Here is a 26841-nt window from a genome sequence, read left to right on the forward strand (position 1 = left end):
GTTCTTCTGGGACCCAATTTACAGACTCCGTCAGAAGCATATAATAAAGCCAATGAGCTTTATGTGGTGGATGATGATTCAGAGACACTGTTAAGACAAGGATCCCTTTCTCCAGGCACAGCTACAATGGTTTCCACAGACCATTCTGAAGCAGTTGCAAGGCAAATACTGGACACTACTCTGAAACCTTTGAAAATCCCTGACCAAGTCAGCAGCGGCGAGAAGGGAAAGGTTGGAGTTCTCACTGATTATATTGGTGTGGCTGTCAGTCAGAGAGCCATGCAGAAGCTCTCAGCACATCTCCCCAAAGGAGCAGCCCATCTAGAGTGGACGTTGATCAACAATTCAAGAAGACAACCAGCAGCACACACTGCTCAAAATCCTCTAATGCCAAGTCAGGGGGTGCTTAGTCCAGCAACTTTGTCCTTAGAAAGCAGGTCAAAATTTGAGCAAAATCATCATGAACCACCTTGTTGAGATGAACAGCAATTAAAAGACAGATTCTGGCAGTAGGGCATGTCATTTTAGGGGTGAAACTCAATTTTTGCAAGTATATTCAGTGAGGGGTCTAAAAATATGTTATTGGCATGAGGGATTAAAATCTGCTATTAGTTTTGTGATTGGACGTTTAGGTAAGTCTACAAAGTTTGCAGTTTTGATTTTTATGCAATTTTGCACAATGTTTCACACACACACACACAAATAAGACAAGTTTAAAATTATTGGAAATTCCACAAAAAACGTAAAATGTCAATATTTTATTGCAGTTACTTACCAAGCAAAACTAAATTATATCAGTTTAACCAAAATATATTTTGAATTCCCAAGTCATGTTGCAACTTTTCAGCACCCTTCATTTTTTGGAATTTGAAAGTTGGAAAATTCAACATGCCCTATTCTAGCAATCCCTCCAATATGATTTCTAAAAACAGGCGGCACATAACACTGTTGCATTAAATCCTTTGGGATGTATCTTATGATTACAAATCAGAACATAACTTCTGTTCATACAGATTAATATTTTTGGGGGAGGTGCGAGTGCTCCGAAAGGGTCCTAGAGCCTTCCCATTTCCTTCTAAAACTGTGCGCTAACTAGGCTTTGGGAAGGAAGTGGGAGAACTCTAGGGCCCTGTCTAAGCCCTCGTGCCTCCTCCTTTGGGAGAATTATGGTTGGAAGGGCTCACTTTTTTTGAGCCACACACAGAGGTACCAAGTGCTTTGCTCTATGTAATGTCAAGCAGCCTGTTGTAGTCTCGTTGCTGAGCAACAACAGGCAGGGCTCAGTGGAGTGAGAGGCCAGCCAACCAGAAGAGTCTCTGAGGTGTACTTGCCTAGAGGCAGTCAGCATCCGGTCAGGTCCAGTCCTAGTGTTGGGTGAACAGCAATCTGTGTGGCCTGGCAGTCCAGGGTATCTGATGATCATGAGCTCAAGGGCCAAGACAAGCAGGAAGCAGCAAGGAACTACAAGCGTTGTTACCAACCTCTGTCTGCTGCTGGAAGCTGTGCTTAAGAAGGCTGAAGCCAGCTGGTTCTCATTAGTGCCTTCTCTTGTGTGTCCTTGAAGGCTGATCAGCTGCAGGTGGAGTCACTCCACCTTCTCCCCCTTCAGGCTGCTGTTCAGCAGGCAAAGCTGACTCCTGGCCTCCTCATGGTGGTAATTTACATGGATGTACATTTGCACGTACATTATTAAGTGTTCTGTCTTGTGCAATCTGTCTGGGCACTCACATTTTTTATTTGAATGTGGGCAGAAGCAGTGACTGTAAGGATTTGATTAATAAACAATAGGTAAATAAGCAGGTTATGTAAGTAATTAATATACTGAATAGTCATACTTTTCTGTTCATATTTAGCCATCTTGTGTACTGATTTTATATAGCAAAGAGAAAAGAATACAGAGAATGAATCAAGTGAATTTATCTCTACAATATAACTAAGCATCTTCATTTTCAAAAAGCGGTGCAGCCCATAAAATTGCTTCAACTGCCTCATCTCTCTCTTACCTGTTGCTAAAAGTAGGCTAATTATTTTATTAAGCAGATGCTGCTACCTAATAAATCATAGGCATTCTTCTTTAAAGATGGGAGTTGGCAGATTGTGAGGCAGGGAAATAGTTTTACTGGTGATGGGCTTCTGGAAATGAGGAGAAAGTGAATATACATCACCCCCTCCTAAAAAAAGCCTAATTAGCAAATTAATTTCTCTTATTTAACTTGATGATATACACTGTAGAACTTTGTTTATCTTACATTGAGGAAAACTATAGTCAGGATCCTGAATTCTGACCTTCTGCTAGACTCAAGATATTTTAAACAAGTTCCACCAAACTACGTGGCAAGTTCTTACACAATTTAAGTTAAAATAATTTCCTTGTAAGCTGGCTAGTTCAAAACTTGCCCCAGCCATGAACTCACTATAAAGATTTTCACATCCTCAGATGGTTACAAATGGGGAATAGCAGTAGCCTCGACAATAAATGTGAGGAACTTTAATTCTATGCATGTTAAATGTTGGCATTACTTTATGTTGATATTTTACCATTTTTAAGACACACACTTCCTCAATACTCCAGATTTTTTCATCTTTGCTATCACTGCAAATGCAAAGCACACGTCAAAATACTAGCTCCATTAGTAAACAATCCGTTTTCAGGCATTCCTTTAAAAAGTGAGCAAAAAATAACTTCCCTCTAAAATACTTAATTTTATTAGTGATAGTACCAAAGATAACAAGTATACAATCTTTACTCTATGCTACTTACACATCATAAATATGACAGCTGTTGTTCCAAGACACAATCTTTCAGTCTTTCAAGACGCATATGAGATTTGTCATTCCTTTATTATCAGAATAAGCTGTTTGCCAGCCAACTTCATGTGGCTTAAACATCAAAAAAAAATGACTGTCCATACTTTACATGGTAAAGCATTCACTATAGTTTTAATGTACACAGAGGCCAAAAGGAGAGAAAAAAACTTTTGACTATAACAAAAAACAATGGGCTATTAAAGCAGAGTCACAATCAATGAGCTTCATTTCCTTACAGCATGTTTTAATTTTTCCATTTACCATAAAAGGTTTACATTTGCATTAAGTGCAATTTAGAGAACACAAAATGAAAGCTAGTTTTTACTTGGCTTTTCCATCTCTTTCCTGTGAGGTAAGGCAATTTGATTGTGTTATGTTATATTCAAAACACTTCTTGATTTTAGTGTAATCTTATCTTAGGGTACAACCTTTTGTTGTCAGTCTTACAATGCTGAAATGAATTCAGAGAGGAGTTGCATTTTTCAGGTGCTGTTCTCTTACAGGCTATTTTTCAACAAGTAAACAGGAATCTGTGTGGTTTTATGTCTTCTCCAGGGAGAACTTGCAAGTTGTCCCTGTCATGCTTCACAACTGGTGTTAGAAGGTAACTATTTTAAAAGGGCACTTTTGATTCCGATACCCAGTCCACAACTCGGTTATGATATACGTTTACTTAGAACTGTTCAATTCATCAGTTTGGCATACACTATAGTTAATTTATAGGATAACTGGATTGCAGACAGGGCCACGTCCACTATATGATGATCCTTGAATCTTGATTTCAGCTATGACCCTTTTTTCCACTTAAACATATCTTCAATCTGTTATCAAATAACCACCAAGTACTCACAAGGCTGACCTCTCAGATGCTTACCTACTATTGTGATAGAACCATCTAGAAGATAAAGGATTAGACAAAGAGGGAATTAAATAACATGTGATTCCTAGGAATCACTATTCTGTGTTTCAAAGAAGGCACTAAAGCATTAGCTTGTGCTCCCACATCCCAACTCAAAAACAAAACAATCTTGTCATGGGTATCTGTCCTATTTGCAGGTGACTGGACACACTACAATATAGCTCAAAACGAAGCCAGTTGTTTGGAGATTACTACAGAGATGTGCTTATAGTTGGAAGAATGGAAATCTAGTATAAACATGGCCGTTCTTTCTAGAATCTGAACATTAGCATGCATTGATCAACTACTAGTAAGAGAAAGCTTTTAGTCTTATAAGGAAATTACTTAAAAATATAAAAAGAAAGTCACAAGCAACAAATTAAAGAATCTTCACTTGCCTTTGTGGGCATAAACACAATAACTGTAAAACTGTGTTAGGATAAAACTTGTCATCACTGTCATGTACAACAACAAGGGAAGCATGTGTATCTCTGCACCATTTTCAAGCACATTATCAAAACATATCACATTGAGTTTAGTTTAAAAACCCACAAAGCAAAACAAAAAAATTCAAACTACCAATATTTTAACAACTTTGAAAGCATCCCCAGCAACTTTTGTGGGTAGAACAGATTACAGCTTTCCACTTATTTGTAACAGCTGTCAACCAGTCTTATCACTGAAATGCATGGATTCCTACAGATGATCAGATCCAATGCTGTTGGCTCTTGTTGCAGCAGATCCTACTGGTCAGTGCTGCTTCTTGCTCATCTTCAAGTTGACCAAACCACCCAAAGAACCCGGAGTGCTGCTAGCACAACACAACATGTCCGCTTGATTGCTTGGTAATTTTTATCCTCTTTTGGTGGGTTGTGGGGGAGGGGAGGAAAAGCTTTGTCTCTTTCCACAGTTGGGTCAGAGGTCCATTCAGTCCTCTACACATCTTCTGTTTTAACTGAGAGGTTTTCTTCATTTGGTTGGCAGTTCCCATTCTGTTGTAGTTTGACTTCTTCTGCAGGAGGTGTGTCTTCCTTTTCTACTTCGTCAATTTCAGAATTCTGGTTCTCTTTACTCAGATCTTTATCCTGCACAAAGTTTTAAAAAGCAAAAAACTGTAGAATAAAAAGACTGTAATAACGTTCTGATACATTTCAGATTAGTATATATCACTTTAGTTATAGTATTTTATTTTTAAAGATGCCCACTTGTTAAGAATAGATATGAGCAGCCAAATCTGTCTTCCCGATTAAAATATTACTCTCTGTGTATTTAAAATTGCACAACTACTTCTGCAGGCTCAATAAAGCCTCTTCCCCACCCCCATATGACATGGTCCTCCTCCTCTAGTTTCAAAAGACTTTTTTAAAGCAGTTTGTGATACGGCATCAGGCATTGCTGACAGAGCGATGGTCAAAGCAAATCCTGGAGGATAAATAATACAGCGGGAAAGAAACTAAAGGAGAGCTTATTAGGACAAGAGGACCTATAGGATGTGGCCTTCAATCACTGAAATAGAGCTTGGGTTTTCTGACAGAAAGAGGAAGAGGAGAACAAGAAGAGAGTCCTAGGACCAAGGTCTAATATTAGAGACAGGAGTGTTGAGGTCTAGGCCAGCTCTGCAAGTCTGTGTTTCTGGAAATGATGGGCTCTTTAGTATCCAGAACTATCAGAGGGACCAGGAGGCTGTATCTTCCTGATCCACCAAAACTAGGATAAAGTTTCACAGGGGGTCTTCTTTTCTCCAACCTATGACTAGGAACTAGGTGAAGTAACCTCTGAATTTCTTTTGCTAAACTCCCAGAAAATACCTAGCTATACTCATACCTGCTTCTTTAACGTCACTTGCCATGAAACCCTATGATGTGGAGATACCCTACCACCAGCACCATGGCAACAAGCACCTCCCATTCAAAACAAAAATCAGGTTCCACTAGGCATGTCCCAAAGTAGTTCTTTGTATCTCAGTCAGAAATCCCATGCCAGAACCTCAAGTTCAAATAAAGGATGGAAGCAAACTAGATCAGCTACTCATATTCCTAAACACCAGCACTAAGAGATCTTGTTCCATAAGAGTTCTAGAGGGAAGGGGGTTACTACTGAGAATATGCCAAGCCTAGTACGTGCAATTCTTGAGGCCTTGCAGTTCAATGTGTAACTTGACACTATTAAAAAGTATTTGTGTTCAAGCTAATGTGAAGTAATACAAAGTTTTATTTGTGGTTTTCGATCCACAGTGGCTCTTTCACACATTCAAGTGCTCACTGGATAACACAGTGAGGACTTGCTTTGCTACTAAGAACACTCCTGATACTTTTGAAGTGGTGTAGGCATAGCTCATTTCTGTACTGAAGCAGAAACAGACAGGATTCTCCTGCTGAGGTAGTCCCCACCTGCTATACTTTGCGAATCTTGTGAACTGACTCCAGTTCTAAGAGGATACGCAAACAGCTCAGAGTGGAAAGTAACAGTGCAGGCCAATATAAATGATTTTGTTGCCTCCAACATGAAATGACACTGTGAATGTTCTTCTTATCATCTTGGATTTTGAAATAAGGCAGTCCAACAAGATGACACTGCTATAACCACCACCACCACCACCCAGCCATGTATAGTATGCAACAAAGGTGCTCTATCAAAAGAAAAGAGAAAAAAAATCATTCTGCAGGATCCCCCCAATTCATTAGAGCACTACAGATAATCTCAGGGTGATGGTCATGTTCCGTTGCCCTCGTCTGTAATATTTTAAAGATACCTTGAAGAAGGATCTCCGCTAAGAGCCAGCCTTGGCTTCTTGTTTCTCAAGAGCTGATAATGCATGTGGGCTGTTGGCACCTGACATTTTGCTCCAGGCAACCACTTTGTACCTTCCAGCTTCATACTGCTAAATGGCATGTGCACTGCTCTACTAAGTAGTCTACTTAGTCCTATTCATCAACTGCAGTGTAATTTACATTTTCCTTAGATTCCCCACATCCACCCAGCCTGTAGTGATCAAGATGTTCTTGGAGGTGCTAGGCACTTTAGAAGCAACCAATGATCACCAAACACCACCTTAGAGGAAACTGCATGAGGTATCCAAACAGTCAATGACAAGCATTCTTTTCCACACCTATTTCTTGCTTGCTCACTCATTCACAGGGGCTTACCTTCAAAGTTGTGGTTTTATCAGATTTCTCTTTAACATCCTTGTCTTTGCTACTCTTTTTCTTGGAGGTAGACCGCTCCCTCTCTCTTCTGTCATTACTCAGGTCTCTCTCCTTATCGGTCTTTTTGTCTTTCTTATTTCTGTTTTGAAAATAAGATTGAAGTAGTTGCAATTATAAAGGTCATATATGCTCTGTTCACATTCCCCTGTATACATCTGCTGTGTGCACATAGGGACACTTTCACACAAATGCTGAACGTGCCACATGAAGGGGCAGAGGGGAGCAGCCAATAACATGGTCTCACATTCTACCATGGCAAGAAACTAGCCAAGTGAGACAAGCCAGAACCTTATTCCCAACACTGGCAGAATAGAGAGGGAGAGATGGTCCCTGGCTCATCTTTCGTGCAAAATGTGGATTACAACATATGTTTTGTACCTGCTGTTTAAAGCAGAGAGCCAAAACAAGCTTAGAATTGTAGAATTGCCGAGTTAGAAGGGGCCTAAGGCTCATCTAGTCTGACCCTATGCAATGCAGGAATCTCAGCTAAAGCATCCAGGACAGATGCCCAGCCAACCTCTGCTTACTGTCAGAAAGTTTTTTCTGATGTTTCTGTCTCCTTTCTCCAGCTTTATGCTGAATGGGGCCAATAATTCTGCAGTCTTAGCCATGAATTCGAAGTGCCCTCTTCAAATACTGCTTCTGCCTAAAGATGCGGCAGGTGGCTTCAGGCAACTAACTAGTTTTCTTAGCCTCATTCCCCCAGCTGCAATACTGGGATAATCTTATTGCAATAATAATAATAATAATAATAATAATAATAATAATAATAATAATATTCCCTGCCCATCTGGCTGGGCTTCCCAGGACAACATATGTAAGAAGATTTTGAACATGCAAGTGATATAAAAATGTAAAATAATTATCCAGCAGGAATGAACTGCTATTTTGTAAACTGCTTGATGCTTTCTCAGAAGTATAATGCAGTTTTTCCACATACTCAGCTCTACTGAAAGTAATTTTCCACTGGCAAAGAAATCAAAAGTGCATCCATATTCCAGCTCATGCAAATGCCAGTCTTAAAATTCTCATCCCCTCTTTTCCTTATAATTTGAGTTTAACATTTTATGCAGCACACTTCAATATAAGAATTTCCAGAATGCATGTGTGTGTGCCAAAGCCCAATTTCGCGTCATTCTAGTAAAATGGCCACTAACAGAGTGAGGTGTGCACTGGGGAGAGCCTGCAGTGTATACAGTAGGACCTTGTGTGATAGAGCTATACACTTACCTCCTTGGAGATGGAGATCGAGAGGATTTCCTTTTTGTGATTTTAGATGATCTTGGAGACTTTGAGGGACTTCGGCTCTTCCTCTTCCGTCTATCTCTGCAGGATTCAGTTATTAAAGATTAATGTTGGAAATTACAATTCACAACTGGGAACTGTGACAAAATGTTGCAGTGTGGAGAGCTCCTGTTCACTGTTTTTAGTCAGCCAGTCATGCCTTCCCCTTCTACCTCCTTTCTGCTTTTCCCCACGACCCAATTGTCAGCATTCACTGGCCACTGGGCACACTCAATTCACCCCAGGGGGATTTTCCATAAAGATTTTTTGCACTTCTGGAAACCTCAGGATTTCCCCTAATCAGCCTTACGTGCTCAGTGCGCAATCACACAAATTAAATGCACGCAAGGCAGAGATCTCGTGGGAGTCTCTAGACCCCGCACAAGAGCCTCCCAAGAGGGCAAGGGCCACTTAGCTTACTGGCTTCAGAAAGGCAGAAATGGGTCATGTGGGAGCAGTGCAGAGGTTGTTCTGTATACGATTTTGGCTTTATGTGCAAACCCCACACGCCGCCTCCTAGAACATGAGCCTACTGTATTTATCCCTTCTTCTTCTTTGCAATTCTAAAGACATGATTTATTCTACACTGATTTGAATACATTTTCCCCCAAAAAATGTTTTTCATAAACAGAAGCAATAAATCTACAAAGCATGACAAAATGATAAGAAAAAAACTGAACCTGCTGGAACTTCGTGATCTTCTTGAGGAGCTGTAGCTTCTGGGGGGTGTCCTGGATCTCTTTTCTTTCTTCCTTTTTTCATCTCTCTCTTTTTCTTTCTCTCGTTCCCGCTCCTTATCTCGGTCTTTTGCCTTCTCTCCTTCCTTGTCCTTATCTTTTGGCTTCTCTGCTTCCTTCTCTTTTTCTTTTTCACTGCTTTTCTCCTCTGCTTTTTCTTTCTCTTGGTCTTTCTCCTTGTCCTCCTCTTTTCCTTTTAGCTGTTCTTTGCTATCCTTCTCCTTGTCTTCCTCCTTCTCAGTCTCTGTCTCTTTTTCCCTCCCTCTGACTTTGTCCAGATCCTCTGCTTTGTCTTTTTCTGTGTCTGACACTTTCTCCTTGTCTCTTTCTTTTTCCTTCTCTTGGTCTTTGTCCTTCTCCCGATCCTTGTCCTTATCTTTTGCACGATCTTTGGTTCTATCCTTGGTCTTCTCTTTGTCCCTCTCCCTCTCCCTGCCCCTTTCCTTCTCCCTGCCCCTGTCTTTATCCTTGTCTCGATCCTTCTCTTTTTCCTTCTCTCTGTCTCTTTCTCTACTAATCTTTTCCTTCTCTATGATCCTCTCTTTGCTTTCCTTCCTCTTCTCCCTGTAAAATGAAAACATTAATTTAAACTGTGCAGCATTCATTACAACAAAGGACTAAAGTCAACTGCTGACACAAAAACCTCACACCTATACTATGTAAAAGAATTAATGTTTACTACCCCGCCTTCCCTCCTACCCCTACATCTTTTCTCCCCACCAACCAACATCAAAGTCTCATATTAAATAACTGATCTGTAGAAAGGACTTCATGATCTGATAACAGAGATGATGTATGTACATTGTAACCCCCCCCAAAAAAACCTTAATAAAAATAATTATAAAAAACAAAAAACTAAAGTCAACTAAAGAGCTTCTTGCCACCCTCAAGCATACCTTCAGGATTGCAGAAGAGCATCTAGTAGAGCAGTAGTAAATCTAGTAAAGGAAGGGTAACACCTCCTGAATCTGTTTTATTTGCTTTTAGATTTTTATACCGTTTTATTGATTTGGGGGCTAAATTTTTGTTTTCATGGATATTGTTTTTATATTTTACACATTAAGTAGTTTAGAAATGCTTTTAAGCAAGTAATAAGTAAATAATAAAAAGGAGATAAAATTAGAGCTATTTGTTATACTGAAGGAGTGAAAATGTTGGGATGCTACAAAAACCACTATTTTATGGTGAGATTGTAACCCTACATCTAATGTTCAGGAAGTCGCTCAATACCTCACAAGGAACATAAAAGAAATAAATTAATCATAGGATCTTACCGAGAAGGCGACCGGCTTCTTGATCTCAGCCTTTCTTTAGATTTTGAGCGCTTTTTGGGTGGAGTTTTGGATCTGCGCCTGTCCGTCTGGCTGGAGCGGGATCTGTCCCGTCTGTCCTTCTGGCTGGAGACGGATCTCTCTCGTCTGTCCTTCTGGCTGGAGACGGATCTCTCTCGTCTGTCCTTCTGGCTGGAGACGGATCTCTCTCGTCTGTCCTTCTGGCTGGAGCGGGATCTGTCCCGTCTGTCCTTCTGGCTGGAGCGGGATCTATCGCATCTATCCTTTTGGCTGGAGCGGGATCTGTCGCGAGATCTACTCCTATAGCATGCAACAGCAAATGATAAATGCTATGGACTACGTTGTTTCACCAATCCCTATTATAAACCATACAAATTGTAATTTGCACTCCACTGTACAAAATAATTTACAATTTTTCAAACAATATTTAAAACGGGCATAAAAGAGAGAATGTAAATCAAAATTAGCTTCCTAGCAAAAGGTAACTAAAACAAAATTGTTTGAAAAAGGCAATCAAACTGATAAAATAATGCACAGCAAAGTGCCACCTCAAATTAGCATTACTTACAGAACTAAGATGTGGTGTAAGTATTCCATAATGAGGCCTCCTTCCCCCACTTTTTTCAGAGGAAGAATCTCGTGAAATTTGCTTCCATGCATACAAAGCTTTGCAGTTTGTATTAAATGGCAACCCCTTCTTTGGATTGTGTGCAGACATTTACTATAACATGCCCATGATTGGGGGGGGGCAGGGTGGGATATGGGAGACAGAAACACTGCATTTCATTATTGAGGCTCATTCAAATGGTCCATATACCGAAGGAATACCCCCAAGAGATACATCTCCTTCATCAGTAGTATTTATTTTTGGAAAGCTCCCTGAATATTTTAATGTGTGTCATCATCACCAAGCTATACAATGCACTGCAAAGGATTAAGCAAAGCTGCTGTTTGTGATCCAAGTGAGGTCCAGCAAGCTAAGAACTAAATGGGTATATAAAATTACATTTGTGGCTCACCCAAAATGATTTTGTACAGGAAAACATTTATGAAAGTATCTGCAAAACAATTTCACTGAACTTGCTCGGGTTCCTATTCAGTGCCATTATTTATTGCAATACTCATCTGACGCAATAGGAGTGTGTGTGCATGCTAGAGATTTGAAGTGGAGCTAACGTTCTGTTGTAAGTTTCCACAAACAACATTTGTATTTCATTTATTTGCTTACATTTATATCCTGCCTTTCTTCTATCATGGAAGCAGCATAGATGTTGTTTCCAGGTGGTCAGCTATTCAGGCACTACCCAGACCTGTTTTGCTTCAAACCACCCAGGTTGCTGGCTAGACTGTAAAGGCTACCCAACAGAAGTAACAAAGCTGTTCCACTGAGATGTTTCAAACTGTTACCTACCTCATCCAATATACTGCTCAGCATGCTGATCAAATACTTATTCTGGTTTCCTTGCATTGTGTGATTTTAATATTTGTTATTGTATTGACCAGAAGAACAGAGAGATAAAACACATAAAAAACCATGTTCTCAGATCCAGTACTGCAACTGGGAAACTAGTGAATGGGACTGCACACTCTACACAGAAGGCCCACTTTAAATCAAGTACTTCCATTGCTTATTAGCATCATGACACTCCTCTGTACTTAAGTGTATTAAACTTCCACTGAATAGTATGACTGCCATCACAACAGATTTAGAATTGAGGTGGTAGTGGGTGGTTTTGCTTAAAAGAAAGGACCTGTAAACCGAAACGGCAACAAGAACAAAACAATGTCGGATATTTAGATAAACAAAGACTGATGTAACAAAATGTAAAAATAATTCAGTATGACATAATTCGTACTAAACACCATCTGAATCTGAGATACTTAATTGCTGTATACTCCGGGGCAAAAATTAAGAGGAAACAGACCATTTGATTTGGGGGCTACCTCAGTTACCTAAAAACTCATGTTGCCATGATTTCCATCCTTGAACCTCAGAAGCATTGACACAGTATGTTAAGGGACAACTTCATGCATGTTTGGCTGACATTACAAGATCAGGGCTGTGGACCACTGGGAGCTGATTGGCACATGTGGCAGAGTTGTGCCAAAGTCCATGAATTTTTGAAACAAGTGATTATAAAAATCAGGACACTTAATAGATAAAAATGTGATCCTAGACCTGAATTATGTATTTTGTATAATTTTTATAAAGGCAACGTGGATCTTAAATGTAAGCAGTTAAATGTATAGTTACTGGTAGCTGCTTGGTTAGTAATGGAAACAAGCTTCACGCTATACTCATTAATTCAAGAAAGTTATGTTCATTGCTATATCTCAGAGAAACCGAGGTATCTAAGCAGCTAAGGGTGGCACTGATCCTTGTGATTTCACCCCTATTGTGGGATTATATATTAAATACATTGCAGTCACAGGAGTGGCAAATCCCTCCAAAATATAGTTTTATTGGGTGGCATTTTTTTTTTCTATTTCCTTCCTTGTATAATGTAAGATGTGTTTTTATAATTGTATCCATTTCAGTCACTTCTGATTTTTTTATTTTATTTTGACTTTATTATCAAAATCTCTGTTGTGCTGAACTCACATTATTTCGCTTGCGCCTTTTCTTCAAAACCCTAACAACTAGAAAAAATTGTGCTATACTGTGAGGCTAAAATTAAGGGGAAACAGCTCAGTTACCTAATAAACTCAAGACACTGAGATTTTCTCCCTCTAATGTCAGAAGCACAGACTGCAGCGTCATATTTTGAGTGATGTGACATGTTAAGGATGGGGGAAAGGTGTTCTCTTAGCTTTCCATTAATTTTTGTAAAGGGCATAGCTGCCACTTTCTGCAAAAGCCCAATATGCAGAAGCAAAACCACTTATCTTTTTTCTGCCCCATTCTCAATAAAGGAAAGATGCTTTTAATTCTGCAAGTTGGGGTTTAGCAGAAAGCTATCGCCTCCACAAACTGAACAGGCAGTGGAAGTGCGTGTGGCCTCTCCCTCTTCCCAACTGGGTTTTCGGAGGAAGCAGCAGTGAGGCATCCTTTCAAGAGCCCAATTTCTAAGACAGTATGCCTTCATTTTACTCCCCAGAGGAGGAGGAAAGAAAACCCAAAAGCAGTTATTGGTGGAAGCACAGGGGTTCTTGGAAGAACGGATACATTTTGTCCTCTGGATTCAGCAGGATTTACTGTGTAACCATTTCCGAAACTGTTTCACTACAGCTTCCATCTTGCCATGAAAAATAAGGAATTCAAATTCAAAACAGTTCTTCATTTCAACCATCCACAAATTGTATTAACGGCTTAAATTTATTTTCCTTAAGAAACAGAGAAGGGACAGGTCAACTGTTGCTTTCAGAGGATTTATACGTGAGAATTTTACCTGCGTTTTGAGTGTGATCTTTTCCTTCGAGATTTTGAACTAGATCTGGATACTGAACGTGAATGGGAGCGCGACCGACCACCTTTCCTTTCACTGCTCTTTCCAGACTCTGAGAGAAAAAACGACTTTGCAGTGTAAGCTCAGAATATTTACAGATCCCAGCTAACAATCTGGCACAAGTGGAATGTACCACATATATTGCAAGGGGCCTACTCTCTGCACATCTTCCTTCTTTGCAAAAATCCTTCAGAAACATCCAAGAAAGTCATTGCATATATTCGTTGAGTGCAGCCATCCTGCAGCAGTACACATAAACCAGATAATTATAAACAGCTAGCTAAATAAGGAATGGGATTTATGTTGCCGCCACAATGCACAAGTTTAAAACATGTTTGGCAAAACTCAGTTCAGAGAGAAACACAAATTCCAATAAAGCAGTTTGAAAAACTATGCAGAAACACACATAATAGCACTGTATTTTATTGCCAAAGCACTATTACAATTAAGGAGTTGATGCTTGAAAACCTAGTCCCCCTACAGTACGGTTTCAATAATATATGTTTTATAACCAATCACTAAATGAAGCAATAGATTGGGAATACGGATGACAAACATTAGTCAAAGTTATTCCACTGATAGATGTATTTAATCCCAGCGATTTTCAGATCAGCTCAATCAAATGAACTCTGGCCAGCCAGGTCAGGAAACAATATTAACTGAATCTTCCTCTTAAGCAGTAATAGATATTTCTGGATTTGGAAGTTGAATTTTTTTAAAAAATAATAGCATACACCTTTTTAAAAGCAAAGAACCCAACGCATCTGATATGCAAGTGCCAGATACTTGTAAGGTAGGTAATGGAACTGCATGTCAAGTCAGCGCTATTTGTTCTTTTTAAACTGGTTAAAATGTTACAATTAATAATAATAATTGGCAAGCTAAATATTTCAACATTCATTAGAAAATCATTTAACAGTCAGCTCTTGCCAGTGAGACCTCTTCTGAAACTGCTATCATAGAACATTGGGAGGAGTGCTCTCTATAAGCTAGGATTGCAAATGAGTTTGGTGAACTAGGAAGATTAGAGATAAACCAAATCTCTGTCTCCAGTGCTCCCCTTCGCCAAAACTGCTAGAATCTTCTCATTCACTTGCCCAGTTTCAGAATAGAGCTAACCAAGAAAGAAGTGGCTGAAATGAAGTTTCCTAATGAGTTCAGATATCACAGGAAACCGGTTTAAGAAACTGGGAAGTTTTCTCTGAAGCTGAGTGTGCAAGGCAGTGGGGAAGAGAGAACAACCTCAGCTTGTTTCTTCATTCCCACTTCACCAAACCATGATTTGCTGAACCAGGAATGTTATTTGTGATATATAGAGAAAAGGTTGGGAGACTGGATGGGATTAGGTCACAGAAAAAAGGTAAGGAGGAATGTGAGCACAGTAGGTAGCAAGATAAAAGGAAAAGACTGAAGAAGAAGCAAGACGCCTGGCAGGGGAGAAGGTGGAGGAGACAGGGAGTTAATGAAAGGAGGGGCCAACAAGGGAAAAAAACCCCATACATTTATGTTACGGTTAATAAAAAGGACTCCATTCAGCACTTTGACAATAGAAAGCAGTGCTACCCAGTGCATGAACAGTTCTAGCTTCACAGTGTAAAGTGTAAAACCACTCAGACGCCATCAAAAACAGATGGGTCACAAAATAATGTTGTCCACCGGTTGTTGCTCAAGCTGGCCTTTCCCTACATCTAAAAATAAATAAATAATAAAAAGCTATTCTAAGTATACACCAGGATTCATTGCAGCGGAGATACTTTCATCCTAGCAGTGGAGACAGTCGTATTGCAAGAAAGTAGTAATATCCTACCTGGCTCAATAGCAGCAGATATAAAAGACTGGGCTTCCCGTACTCTCTTCATCACTTCTTCCAACTCCTTAGCAGCAGCTTGTGGCGTCATTTCTGGAGGCTTCACTATTGCATTATTGGAGTGATTTATTCTAAATTAAACAAGCAAACTCAATTCAGTTTATACGTCATTGCACATATGCACACGTAGTTGAACTAGACACACAGAAAAAAAATAGGCACTTCACACCCAAATATTCATTTTATAGTGCAGTCAGCCACAGAACTGGGGACCAGCACAAGCCTCATATTCTTAAGTCCACAACTACTTTGGATTATACCTCGTCCCTGCAGGTAAGGGATGGCGGAAAATCTACCTTTATTTATGTTCTCTGTTAAACACCTGGGGAAAGAGACTTTCTCTTTCCTTTTTCCTGTCAACTCCTTTTCTCATTAAGGCTCGTTGCTTTTTGAAGTCTATGTGCAAGCTTTGTTCTTTTTAGTTTAAACTCCAGGTGCTGTATTATAGTCAAGTCACTTTAGAAATAACAAATGTTATTAAATACAGTATTAGGCAAAAGAAATAAGTGTTTCGCTGGCTCCATGCAAAGGATATATGTATTTGATTTTGCAAAGTGCACCCATTTCAAAACACGGAAAAGAGCCAAAAGGGGGTTACAACAGGTAACTACATTTTTGCACATGTTTTGCTTTAATTTTGGCAGTTTTCTTCCAAATGCTTCAACTTAAACTTAAGATTTCTGTTTGAAATGCTGAATGCCAGACCACTTTTATCCTGCATAGTTGTTTCACCATTACTAAATAAATAAATAATTTCAATCTGTTTTAGTATTTTAGCTTTTGTATGTTGTTTTAAAGTAGGGTTGTAATTTTTTCTTGATTTTGCTATTTTCTCTTTTGTAAACTGCTTTGAGGTTTGGTTTTGGTTTTTTTTACAATCAAGCGTTGTATAAATTTTATAAATAAAAGCATTGGCTTGTTGGCTCAATTTTTACTTGATTTTGCAAAACTTGCCTCTGATCTCTAGAGCTGGAGTTGCCCGTGGTCTTTATTTCAGGACAGGAACCAGTATGGAGCCTGGGGGTATTAAATTGCAAACAGGGTAGAGCTCACAGAGGATACCACTTGAACTGTTGTGGCACATGCCTCTGCTTGCACACAAGCAACAGCTAAAAAGAATAAGATTGCACTTTTTCTACCAAAGTACTAACGGCAAACAGATTAACAGGCTTTATCAGGTACTTGGTAATGGGATTAAAGTACCATTGAAATGGCAACTTCTGCATGGCAAACCTTTCACACAGGTTCAGCAGATCCGTTTGCCAACATGAACGCGATTTAGGTTTTAAGTAAAGACAGAGGCCCTTGCACAGAGTTAAATAAAAAATGCATGCAAATATTGCTACGGAAATGCTATTCTGTGCTAAAAAAAATAATATATATATATATATTATTCAGCAGTTTCCTAAAACTGTGGCAGTTCTATAGGACAGGGTTGCAATTACACACAATATACCTCCCAATTTATTTTGATAATATTTGTACAGTTTCTTACTTCAGCGGCCTATCTCCAAACACAACTCCGTTAAAGGCAAGGGCTCTAGGAACAGAATTTTGGTCAGCAAACTCGACAAAAGCAAAACGTGTTGGTTGAGTCTCATCGCCTGCCATCCGCACAAACTTGACTTCTCCAACTTGCTTAAAAAACTCAAGAAGCTGATCGGCTGTAGTAGTCTTTAAAGAGAAAGAAAGAGGGCTCAGTCAAGGAACATCACGTGCATTCACTTATAAGCCTGCCCCATATCCTTTGACCCAGCCAAAATAGATACCCAAGTCCCAACTACAGTACTGTAAACTCCTGAATGACACTCTCCATACTGCATGGTCTGTCCATCTAATGCAGACTATAAACCAGGAAGAGCCAACATGGTGCCCTTGAAATATTTATTGAACTACAACTCCCATCAGTCTCAGACAGCATAGCCAATGGTCAGGTATAATGGGAGTTGTAGTCCAACTACATCAGGAGGGGATCATACTGGCAACTTCTGGTATAGATCATCTGAGAGGGGCCTTGTGACCTGTGTGTTGTGCACAGCACCATACTATACAAGTTGGGAGGAAAAGTAATCATTTTCAAGCTCTTGCAGGCTGTATAGAGTCTGTAACTAACCTCTGTACACAGCATCAGGGAAAGGCTGATGCAGCAGATGCTCTTTTAGTTTGCTCAAAATCAGAGCTTTCAAGCCATGGAATATAAAGCTACACTTTCCATTAATGCAGGTGTGGGGAACCTTGGGCCTTTCTGGTATTGAACTACAGTTCCCATCATCCCTGGCCATTAGCCATGCTTGCTGGGGCTGATGAGAGCTGTAGTTCAGCAACACCTGGACAGCCACAGGTTCCTCACACCTGCATTAATGCATCTACTGTAGCAAAGACATTTACCTGGGAATTCAAGTTTCCAACATATACAGTCCTCCTAATTTCATCAATCTTGGAAGGATCCACATTGCCCATAATGGGCGGCTGCGGTATGTCTCCAATGGCTGTAATATTATGATCCAACGCTGCTGCTGGTATCGCACCCAGTGGACCAAGAGAAATACCAATCTGAAAACAGAGGATAGTTTTTACAGAAATAAGTATGAAAAGTTTTCCTCCCACTGTGGACTGATTCAAATTAAATTCACCTCAAAATTTAGGACTGTTAGCACTAGTCCTAAAACCTGCTGTTTGATATGTGACCACAAACCATCTTGGCTGACCAGACCAAGTAAAAGGAAAACTGTGTAAAAAGCTGTATACACTGTCACTAATATGTCTTAAAGAGAGGAGTCCTCTTCTATGTTTACCAAAAGCATTACTGCATAATTACTTCAGTCCTCTTTCAATTCTAGAAAGTTTAGCACCCAGAAGATGGTAAATCTAAGAGTACACAACAACACCTGGAGTCCATTTTAAGGTTATTTCACTCTACAGATGCTGTAGCTTTAACATTATGCCAGCTTTCTCCCCCACCCAACTTTTTTTTTATTTTTTGCTTAACATTCAGCCTGACAAGGAGTTCTGGAGAACTCTAGATATTGCTCATTGTGTTGCGACATTCAGACTGGTCCTAATAATTTCAAATAATTGAATAATTTCAGATTCAAGACAATTACTGCAATCACTACCATGTAATGGAACATGCGCCCAAAACAGAACTGAATAGCCTGCATCCCCTTTAAGTAGAATTATTACATAAATATCTACTTACTGAACTCACGGGTGGTGTTGGTATAGGAAGCAACCCTCCACCAGGAATCAGGCTTGTCATTGTAGGAGCAGGAGCCAAGAGGGAGAGGGCTTTGGCTTCATCTGGAATTTTACCTGAAGAAGCAAATATTTTTGTTACTAAAAGTAATGCCACCTCCCAAGTATTATTTTTCTATTATTATTTTTTTACCAACACCCTTCAACTTAAAAATAGTAAAGAAAAAAAATCAATCTATGAGAGCCTTACAAAAAAGAAAATAATTCCAAGTTTTTCCTTTGCCCCTGCTCCACTAGGAACAACAAGTGAGCAAAACTAGCATTACCGGATTATTACTTTAAAAACTGAACAATGTAGACAATTATTTAACACTTTGAGCTATGGGTCACCTGTACTGGAAACTTAATGTTCATGAACCAAACGATATCAAGCATGGACGCTTTCGCAGGACGTTGTTTTCACGGTGATCGAAAGTTGTGTTACACATGACAACCGTTCGTGTTGGCTGCATCACTAATAGCACACAGAACATCAGATACAGAAAAGAAGAACATTTTTTAAAGTTTAATCCCCAGAAATGGCAAATAACCAAATCAGTCAAAAGGAAAAAAAAAAGAGGAAATAGGAGTGTGCTAACCAAAATCAGCCCTTTTTGTCTGCTAAAATAGCTGAGTGAAAAATGTTACCAGATGACTGCCTTTTGTCAGTCCAGTACAACAACTCAAGCAAGGCAAGAAACCTAGAACCGCACTGATTTTTAGCTTAGGTACTTCAACTACCCAGTTTCCTTAACATCTGGAGGTAGCGGGGCATTTACCAAAATATTTGTTCAATCTCATTGGTCCAATGCAGACATAAGCATTTATGTCCGAGTGCCTAAACCATTGTTAGGCACTACACCTTCATCACGTAAACATAACTAAGGTAGTATGACTACCTGTCCGGCATCTTTATTTGTCAGGTGACAATAGGTTCTGCTGATATCCCTATATATTTTCTCTGGAAGCATGGCTGCCCCTCAGTAAAATAAACAATAATGTCACTATATGTTTGGGATCTTAACCCAACATTTAGTACTAATTATAATCAACCACTGCCTGCACTGGATTATTACTTAAAATGAACTTGACTAAAGTGTGCTTTAAATCTAACCCACTTAGTCTTTCCTTAAGATATCCTAAGAGCTGCTAAATATTGTGATTTCCATTTAAGCTTCAGCAACTTGAGTTTAAAAAGCCATAAAAAATTCTAACACACACAAACCAGATTTGAAAAACTGACCAGAAATTATTACCTGCACGTGGCAAAGCACTCTGCCTAGAAGTCACCTTTGTCTGAAGTAACACTAAGTGTTACTCGTCAAAGTAACAACAACCAACCTAAGCCACTGAGCCCTCAAATCACCGGGTGTTTTAATGACATTTCCAAAGAGAGTGAGATAGACCCTTTTGGTAGTTTTTTAAATCCCTACCCACTAACATCCTATCTGCCCCTCTCCTACTGCTACAGTCCTCATTTCCATAGACAATCAAAGACATAATATGGGGCAAACTTTCGAACTACTGCATTAACTTCTGGAAGGTTGCTACACTTCAGAAAGTTTCTGGTGTTAGAAGCTGCCTGAAGACCTAAACTGTGATTTTCAAGTTCCTTAGGCAATCTGAGTTTGTGAAGCATATAATTACAAAATAAACCAAAGCCAATACTAAGGCAGCAATAAAGAATTACAATTAAAATATTAATAGCTTCTTATCCAGATAAGAGATAAATTATTCCTGATTTTTCTTGGGCAAAACACAAGGCCCATGTGTAAGAACCAAATTATGGTCTAAGACGTACACATGAATTAGCCAGTGTCTCTCGACTACAATAAAATTCAAGTACATCAGTGCTCTGATAGGTTGCTTCAAGATCAAGATAATACATGGATAAAAATCAATGGGAATAAATAAGACCACTTCCAAGCTTAAGTACTACAAGTAAAGGCTTTTTCAGACTTTACTAAAAAACAAAACTCATCATCAAAACTGAAACATCAAAAATTCTATGTCTGATCAGAACAAAACTACTAAACGTAAACTAGAATCCAGAAAACTAGTTTCACACACAACTACAACTTCTCTGCAACAAAACTATTCTTTACCTAAAGAGTATCTTTTGTTCCTAACTATACATATATCTATACATTTCTCAGCTTAGTGATGAATGGAGTTAAGTCCACAAAAAATAAAAACATATTTCAGTAGTTTCAATCTCCACAAAATATATCCATATTTGTTGAAACTCCTTTCTATGTATAAAACACTAAGCATTGTCAATGGCTAAAATGACATTCTTAAAAGCAATGATATGAAGTGTGCACGCGCAGACGCAAACATACACACATACACACTTCGCATTCATTCAGAGCTAGACCATGTCATTTTAAACTGATTGATCGCTATAATTATTTGTGTCAATTTACTTGCGTCAGTTTAAAACCTCTGGTGTCTTACCCTCACTTGAAGTAATCTTTATATCTTAAAAAAAAATATTCAAGTGGCTTTAGAATAACTCTAAATTTTGGCTCGTTAGCAAAATCAGCAACTTCAGGAGGATCTATTTTTAACAATATAATTCCTTGGCTGCTTACATCAAATTCCCAGAAATTTCAAATATCTTTATTGAAAAAGAGAACAATGAAAGAGATGACAATATCAATTTGAGCTCATCTCTACTTCAGAGAAATGTAACAGAAGAATGTTGGTATTTTTCTTGAGAGTTTTACACAGAAAATATTCAAACTTGACAATGAAAACACTTCTATGATGTGCCTCTGCTGTATCTAAGAATATGCCATAAGCGTGAGCCAACTCAAGAGAAAAATTAGTCCAGCTTGCCGTCTTCCCATAGAATGCTACAGTAAAGAGAAGACAGTATATAAAACAAACACTGGTCAATACTTCACATTCAATTCACGATTGAGTGTTTTCCAGGCTTTCTCCTATTTTTTGAGAAATGAATTAAGAATATTAGTATTATTTATTTCTTTTCAAAATAAATAATACGACAGCCAATTAAACAGGCCAGGTATAGGTATTGAAAAAACAACGTCCCCCCCGTTCACATACTCACCCAACCATGTGGAAGCATTTTCCTCACAGAGCTCTCTCATATGGTTTCAGCATTCATATACATACTGCCACCAAGAACACAGTGGGAAAGTGGCTCCCAAACAACTCAGTGAACATGTGAAGGGAGCCATTATCTTTTTAGATATGGGAAACCAACTTGCTATGGTTGCTTAGTAAGAGAGCTTCTGGGAAGGGAGGGGGAAGTATTTTCAGAGGACAGTCTTCAGATTGTGGTCCAGAAAAGCCACATATATCTAAAAGCTTCAATAATATGGATCACAAATGGATCACTTCACTTTTCAAATAATCCAATTCTAGCCAGATTTACTCAGAAGTGATTCCTATTGATTTTATTCATCTTTTATTTCTAACTATGGATGTTTAGGATTGTATCTACAATCTAACTACAAAGTCTAAATTCTGGAATTTTTGGTTGATCTATGAACAATTTCATAGGGTCAAGTTTAAAATGAATCATGAACTCTTATAACAGAACACCATTTTTACAGAACTGAAGAACCAGCTCACAGGTAGAAATGAAAGAATTAAAGCAAAAAAGGGACAAAATTAACAAAAAGAAGAGAAAAGAAAGCAAAATAAAATAATAAAAACAGAGACAGGGCGTCCATCTTCTGCAGGCCAGACTCCGCTCTCATTCCCCCATGAAGTTGTCACTTGGCGGCAGGTTTAGTGGCATGGCAAACAATGCCTAACTCAGGCAAGTGTAACAGGTCTGCCTTGGCCAGTCTAGTCATCTAATAATGCACAAATATCACACAGAGAAAACATACAAAACCAAATTAATAGTCAAAATCCATCTTCCAGAAAATGTGGACATAAAAAAGTTCAGAATGATGGTTAAAAGTGGCATCTCTGATACATTTCAATATTGGCCTCTCTCAAACCAGAACAAGTTTTTTCGAGAGATTTCAGTTATACATACAATGGAAAGGGGCCACATCTTGACAATGTAATGATGTTTTTTTGTTTTTGCCAAAGTCACAATGTTGGTTAGTAATGTGAATAGTGGTGAAGTGTGTTTGTGTTATACATTGAACACCAGTTTAATGCCCAGTGCGGGCCTTCAGAGGAGAATAATTTCTGACAGACAGAAGTATTTTTTAAAAAGCTGTTGAATTCCTTCTCTTTCACCCCCACCCCCATATCCTTCTATGCCAGGTTTCTGGACAATTATCATTCCCGCAAGAAAATTATTATGCAACATCTGGATTTTCCAAGAGAGACCGGCCACTAGTAGGCAAGCGTAGATAAAACAGTACATTATACCAGTGCTCTTACAGTCTGCTCCTTTTCCCCATTTGGTCGAAGGTAAATTCAAGGAAGATGTCCATAAAGTTTTAACCATTGCCCAGATTATGCATTTTCTAACTAAAACGATTTGGAATTCTTATTAGTAGTCTAAAAAACACATCATTAGAGAACTATGTTGAGATGTTCCTCTTCAGAAAATGACATCTTTGAAATTCCTTGCCTGCATGGACTACCAGTCCTAATTAGGGATGAAATCCTCTGCAAGCTTACCTGAAAGTAAGCCACCTTGAACTCTTTGAGTATGGTTGAGTAGGATTGCACTGTAAGTGCTATTTAAGAAGCTGTACAAGCAGCAATTTTTAAGGTAGTTTACGCTGTCAGGATAAATGTCCATTATTTAACATGTTCTTTATTTCCATTTACAGGTTAAAATAGGTAATGTATGCTTTCTAGAATTGTAAACTGTACCCAAACACAGCATTAATGATCAGCACTATGTATGTATATATGTATTTATTCTATTTATTATTGACTCTAGATATTTTATTATGACATCGTGTCCCTCTGGCAAGTCAACTTTGGATGTAAACTTACACACATTAAACATTGTGTAAGCTTTGTGTAAGCATGCAAACAAGTTTGTCTGTTATTTTATTGAGCATAACCCTGTCTTTCAACAACTTATCAGCAGAAATAACAGGGTAGAGGAGCACCTGAAGCAATTGGGTACAAGGAAACAAAAGGAAGAAGGATCTTCTTTTTTATAGTCCCCAGGGTATCCCTTCCTCACCAGCCACTTTCCATCTGGAGGGTTGATTTTATTACCTTTACTAGTTTGAAATAGTTATCTCATGTGCTTAGCTATTCTTCTCTCATGGGAGTTACAAGAGAGCAAACGAAAGACCATGAAAGCAGGGTAGCATAGGACACTCATTTGTTCTTAGTACAGTAACAGTGTTGTTATCAGATAGGCAAGTATAAAATATAAAAACTGTTCTTCTCCATGCCCAAAGTACTAGTCCCAAAACAAAGAATAACAATCTCAGATAAAGGTAGGTAACCTTCATATACTCTCTTGACTTTAGAAATTTGGTTTTAGTTTGGTGAAGCTGTTCCAATAACACCAGGGCAGAGAACCTGTGGCTCCCCAGATGCTGTTGGACTAAAGCCATGCTGTCTGGGTCTAAGGCCCCCCACAATAATCCTAGCTATATCACTATAGAGTCAGGGTATACCAGAAATGGGATAAAACAGTGCTTTGGTGCATTTCCTATCAGCATATCAGTGAGGCCAAGAGGTCTTGCTATCTGGGCAGCACAGGATATCCAAACATACTGCCCAGGCTTGCACCCTAGGGAGGTCACTTTGGTGCTGCGGTTTTCTTCACCCCTGGAGGTGCACTCCACTGTCTCTCCAGACAGATGGATGCCAACAAGTGGTGCCATTCCTGTCCCTGAATAAACCATGCTAAGAACCAACTCAGAGCCACAAATGAAAACTACTGAAAACTAAAACAAAGGGCATAACTGATTGGTTAATGGTACTTTTAAGGCGTTAGAATTGACCGTTGGAAATTTTGCTCTTATGTATCTGCAACATATAGGTAAGAGTAGGCACAGATCTCCCTACTCCAGAAATGCATGTATTTCTGCTTTGCTAGAGGGAAGAAGAGAGGTTTTGTTTCTCGGAACATATATACTAAGAATAGAACTGTAGTGTCATGCACACTTTATACTAAAACTCCATACTGGATGGTATGGGCAGTATCCAACTAACTCTTTTCACCAGCACAAGGATTTCTACTTGCGTAACGTAACTTCCTCCCCACATGTATCCAGTGTCCTCTCCAAATCTGCCCTGGAGGGGTGGAGGAATAGATTTAGGGAGCATGGCGGGCAGGTGATTAGAAGGTCTGTTGCACAAGTCAGCTACCTTGCTGCGATGGATCAACTTAGTTAGATACTGCCCTACATGTGAACATTACCCAGTTTAAGTGCAGAAAGGGAAATGGTAAGTAAAGAACACAGAAACACAACTCTCAAACAGAAACCCCCATGATAACTCTTTGATTTTTTTGTGCTTTTAGCGCATATTACATTTCCACAATCAGAAAAGCCATATATCAATATTTCTAAAAGAAATTCTGAGGTCCACAGAAAGGCACACTCTCCAGGCTGCAGAAAGCCACGTCAATGGTGCTCCACAACTTCAAACAATCTTGCTAGAAGACATGACACTCAAGCCTGTGATATGGCACAGAAGCACTTTTTCTACTGCATTTGAGATTATGTCACCAAAGTCATATTAATTTACCATAATAAAACATTTCAATTAGCAATGTAACTGGGTAATGATAATGTAACATAGTTATGAATGTAAGAAAAAAGACTGCAGGTTTTATTAATTCTGAAAATACCCAAGAATTCTTGAAAACTGTTCAGGATAGAGAGCAGAAATAAGGGTCAATAAATTTCAATAGATGTATTCCCTTTCTCTGTTATAGGAAAGTTCTACTACAAGGATATGTTTATATATCTGCACTGTTTTTATCTATTTTGGAATTGAAACCCTAAAGCTTAGTACCAAAACTTCAGCAATAAATGTTTTGATACATGTTCTGAACGCATAGGAATGGATGGTCCTGATAGCAGACAACAGCACAAGCATTTCCACTAGTGCAATGGGCCACTCCCCCTCCCCCGCCACAATGTATGCACCTGAAATTGGCTTGGGGGTTTGGGGAGAATCCCAGAACAGTGCACTGGGCACAGAAATGCTTGTGCTCACAAAGCTTGGTACTAGGTTAAATTCCTCCCATACTCTAAGCCTGTATGTATCTTGAGTTAATGACCTCCATCCTTGGCTCACAAGACCACCTCTAGAATTTTGTTTTATTTACTCCCTTTCATTTCCCTTCTGTTCACTGGCCAAGATCACCTTTGAACTTCTGCCTGAACAATAGTAGTTAAGTGCACCTGTGGATCTTGGCTGATGCTTCTGAGACACTTCCTTTCTACCAACTAGGTTCTGCTGGAACAATTCCCTATCTCTGTCCCTTCCCACATGTGCAAGGTATTCTGACAGAATTTTGTCCTCTCTAAACTATGACTAGAGAACTGGAATTCAGATATATACCTATGCAACTAACAGACCCAAAGCTATTACTGGCTCTATCATTTATTATCTGAGCAGCTGAAGTCGTCCTTAACATTACAAGGTGATTTGCTACACAATTGTGAAAGTAGCATAAAGGCATACTTACAATCACATTAAAGCTAGAGAACCACCCAGTTATTCACTAACAACTCAAACTTAGGAATGCGTTACTAATGAGTCATTAGGATGGGATATACCATTACTCTAATTAAGCCCACCCAAGTAATTCACTACAATTGTTTTTGAATCCTGAGAATCCTAGCTTACAACCAAAATAAGAAAGTAGGGTCTAGCTCCTACTGTATCAGAGATGTGTGAATATGTGATTGGAATTTTCTGATGTAGTTTCACTTCCATCTGTGTTGCCCATTCCTTTTCAGACAGATGGCTAGGACAATTTTAGGATGAAGTTGTCAGTGTGCAGTTTTAGTGAAAGAAGCAAATGTCCATCCTTGCAAAAGATAAATGAAACATGACCACATTTTATAAGAGAAAATGCCCACACATTTCAAACCTAATGTAAAATATATTTTTAAATTCCATACAAATTTTAAAAAGAAAGTGTC

At 38.9% G+C, this 26841-nt stretch overlaps 2 protein-coding genes across 10 annotated transcripts in view; one reads left to right on the plus strand and one right to left on the minus strand.

The window, feature by feature from the left end:
• Positions 1 to 4550, plus strand: part of LOC310688622 (interleukin-6 receptor subunit beta-like) — a 66090-nt gene extending 61540 nt beyond the window's left edge. For both annotated transcript variants that reach the window (XM_083465269.1, XM_083465270.1), the window contains one exon: positions 1 to 4550. In XM_083465269.1, coding sequence (XP_083321395.1) covers positions 1 to 477 — 477 coding nt within the window. In that variant the 3' untranslated portion in view covers positions 478 to 4550.
• The window catches only part of SREK1 (splicing regulatory glutamic acid and lysine rich protein 1), a 26892-nt gene continuing 2734 nt past the window's right edge, over positions 2684 to 26841 (minus strand). Inside the window, exons 3-14 of one of the 8 annotated variants that reach the window (XM_083465266.1) lie at positions 19124 to 19247; positions 18738 to 18850; positions 17927 to 18091; positions 17034 to 17212; positions 16493 to 16555; positions 15479 to 15609; positions 13615 to 13723; positions 10208 to 10525; positions 8877 to 9497; positions 8143 to 8238; positions 6853 to 6991; positions 2684 to 4791 (exon numbers count right to left, since the gene is read on the minus strand). In XM_083465266.1, the coding sequence (XP_083321392.1) occupies positions 4642 to 4791; positions 6853 to 6991; positions 8143 to 8238; positions 8877 to 9497; positions 10208 to 10525; positions 13615 to 13723; positions 15479 to 15609; positions 16493 to 16555; positions 17034 to 17212; positions 17927 to 18091; positions 18738 to 18797 (2031 nt within the window). In that variant the 5' untranslated portion in view covers positions 18798 to 18850; positions 19124 to 19247 and the 3' untranslated portion in view covers positions 2684 to 4641. Of the gene's footprint in view, positions 4792 to 6852; positions 6992 to 8142; positions 8239 to 8876; positions 9498 to 10207; positions 10526 to 13614; positions 13724 to 15478; positions 15610 to 16492; positions 16556 to 17033; positions 17213 to 17926; positions 18092 to 18737; positions 18851 to 19123; positions 22603 to 26841 lie in introns of all 8 variants that reach the window. The other 7 variants (XM_083465265.1, XM_083465261.1, XM_083465268.1 and 4 more) reach the window with 7 other exon arrangements.

The sequence above is a fragment of the Podarcis liolepis genome (genome assembly GCF_965112155.1).
Source record: "Podarcis liolepis genome assembly, chromosome: 11".
Lineage (NCBI taxonomy): Eukaryota > Metazoa > Chordata > Lepidosauria > Squamata > Lacertidae > Podarcis > Podarcis liolepis.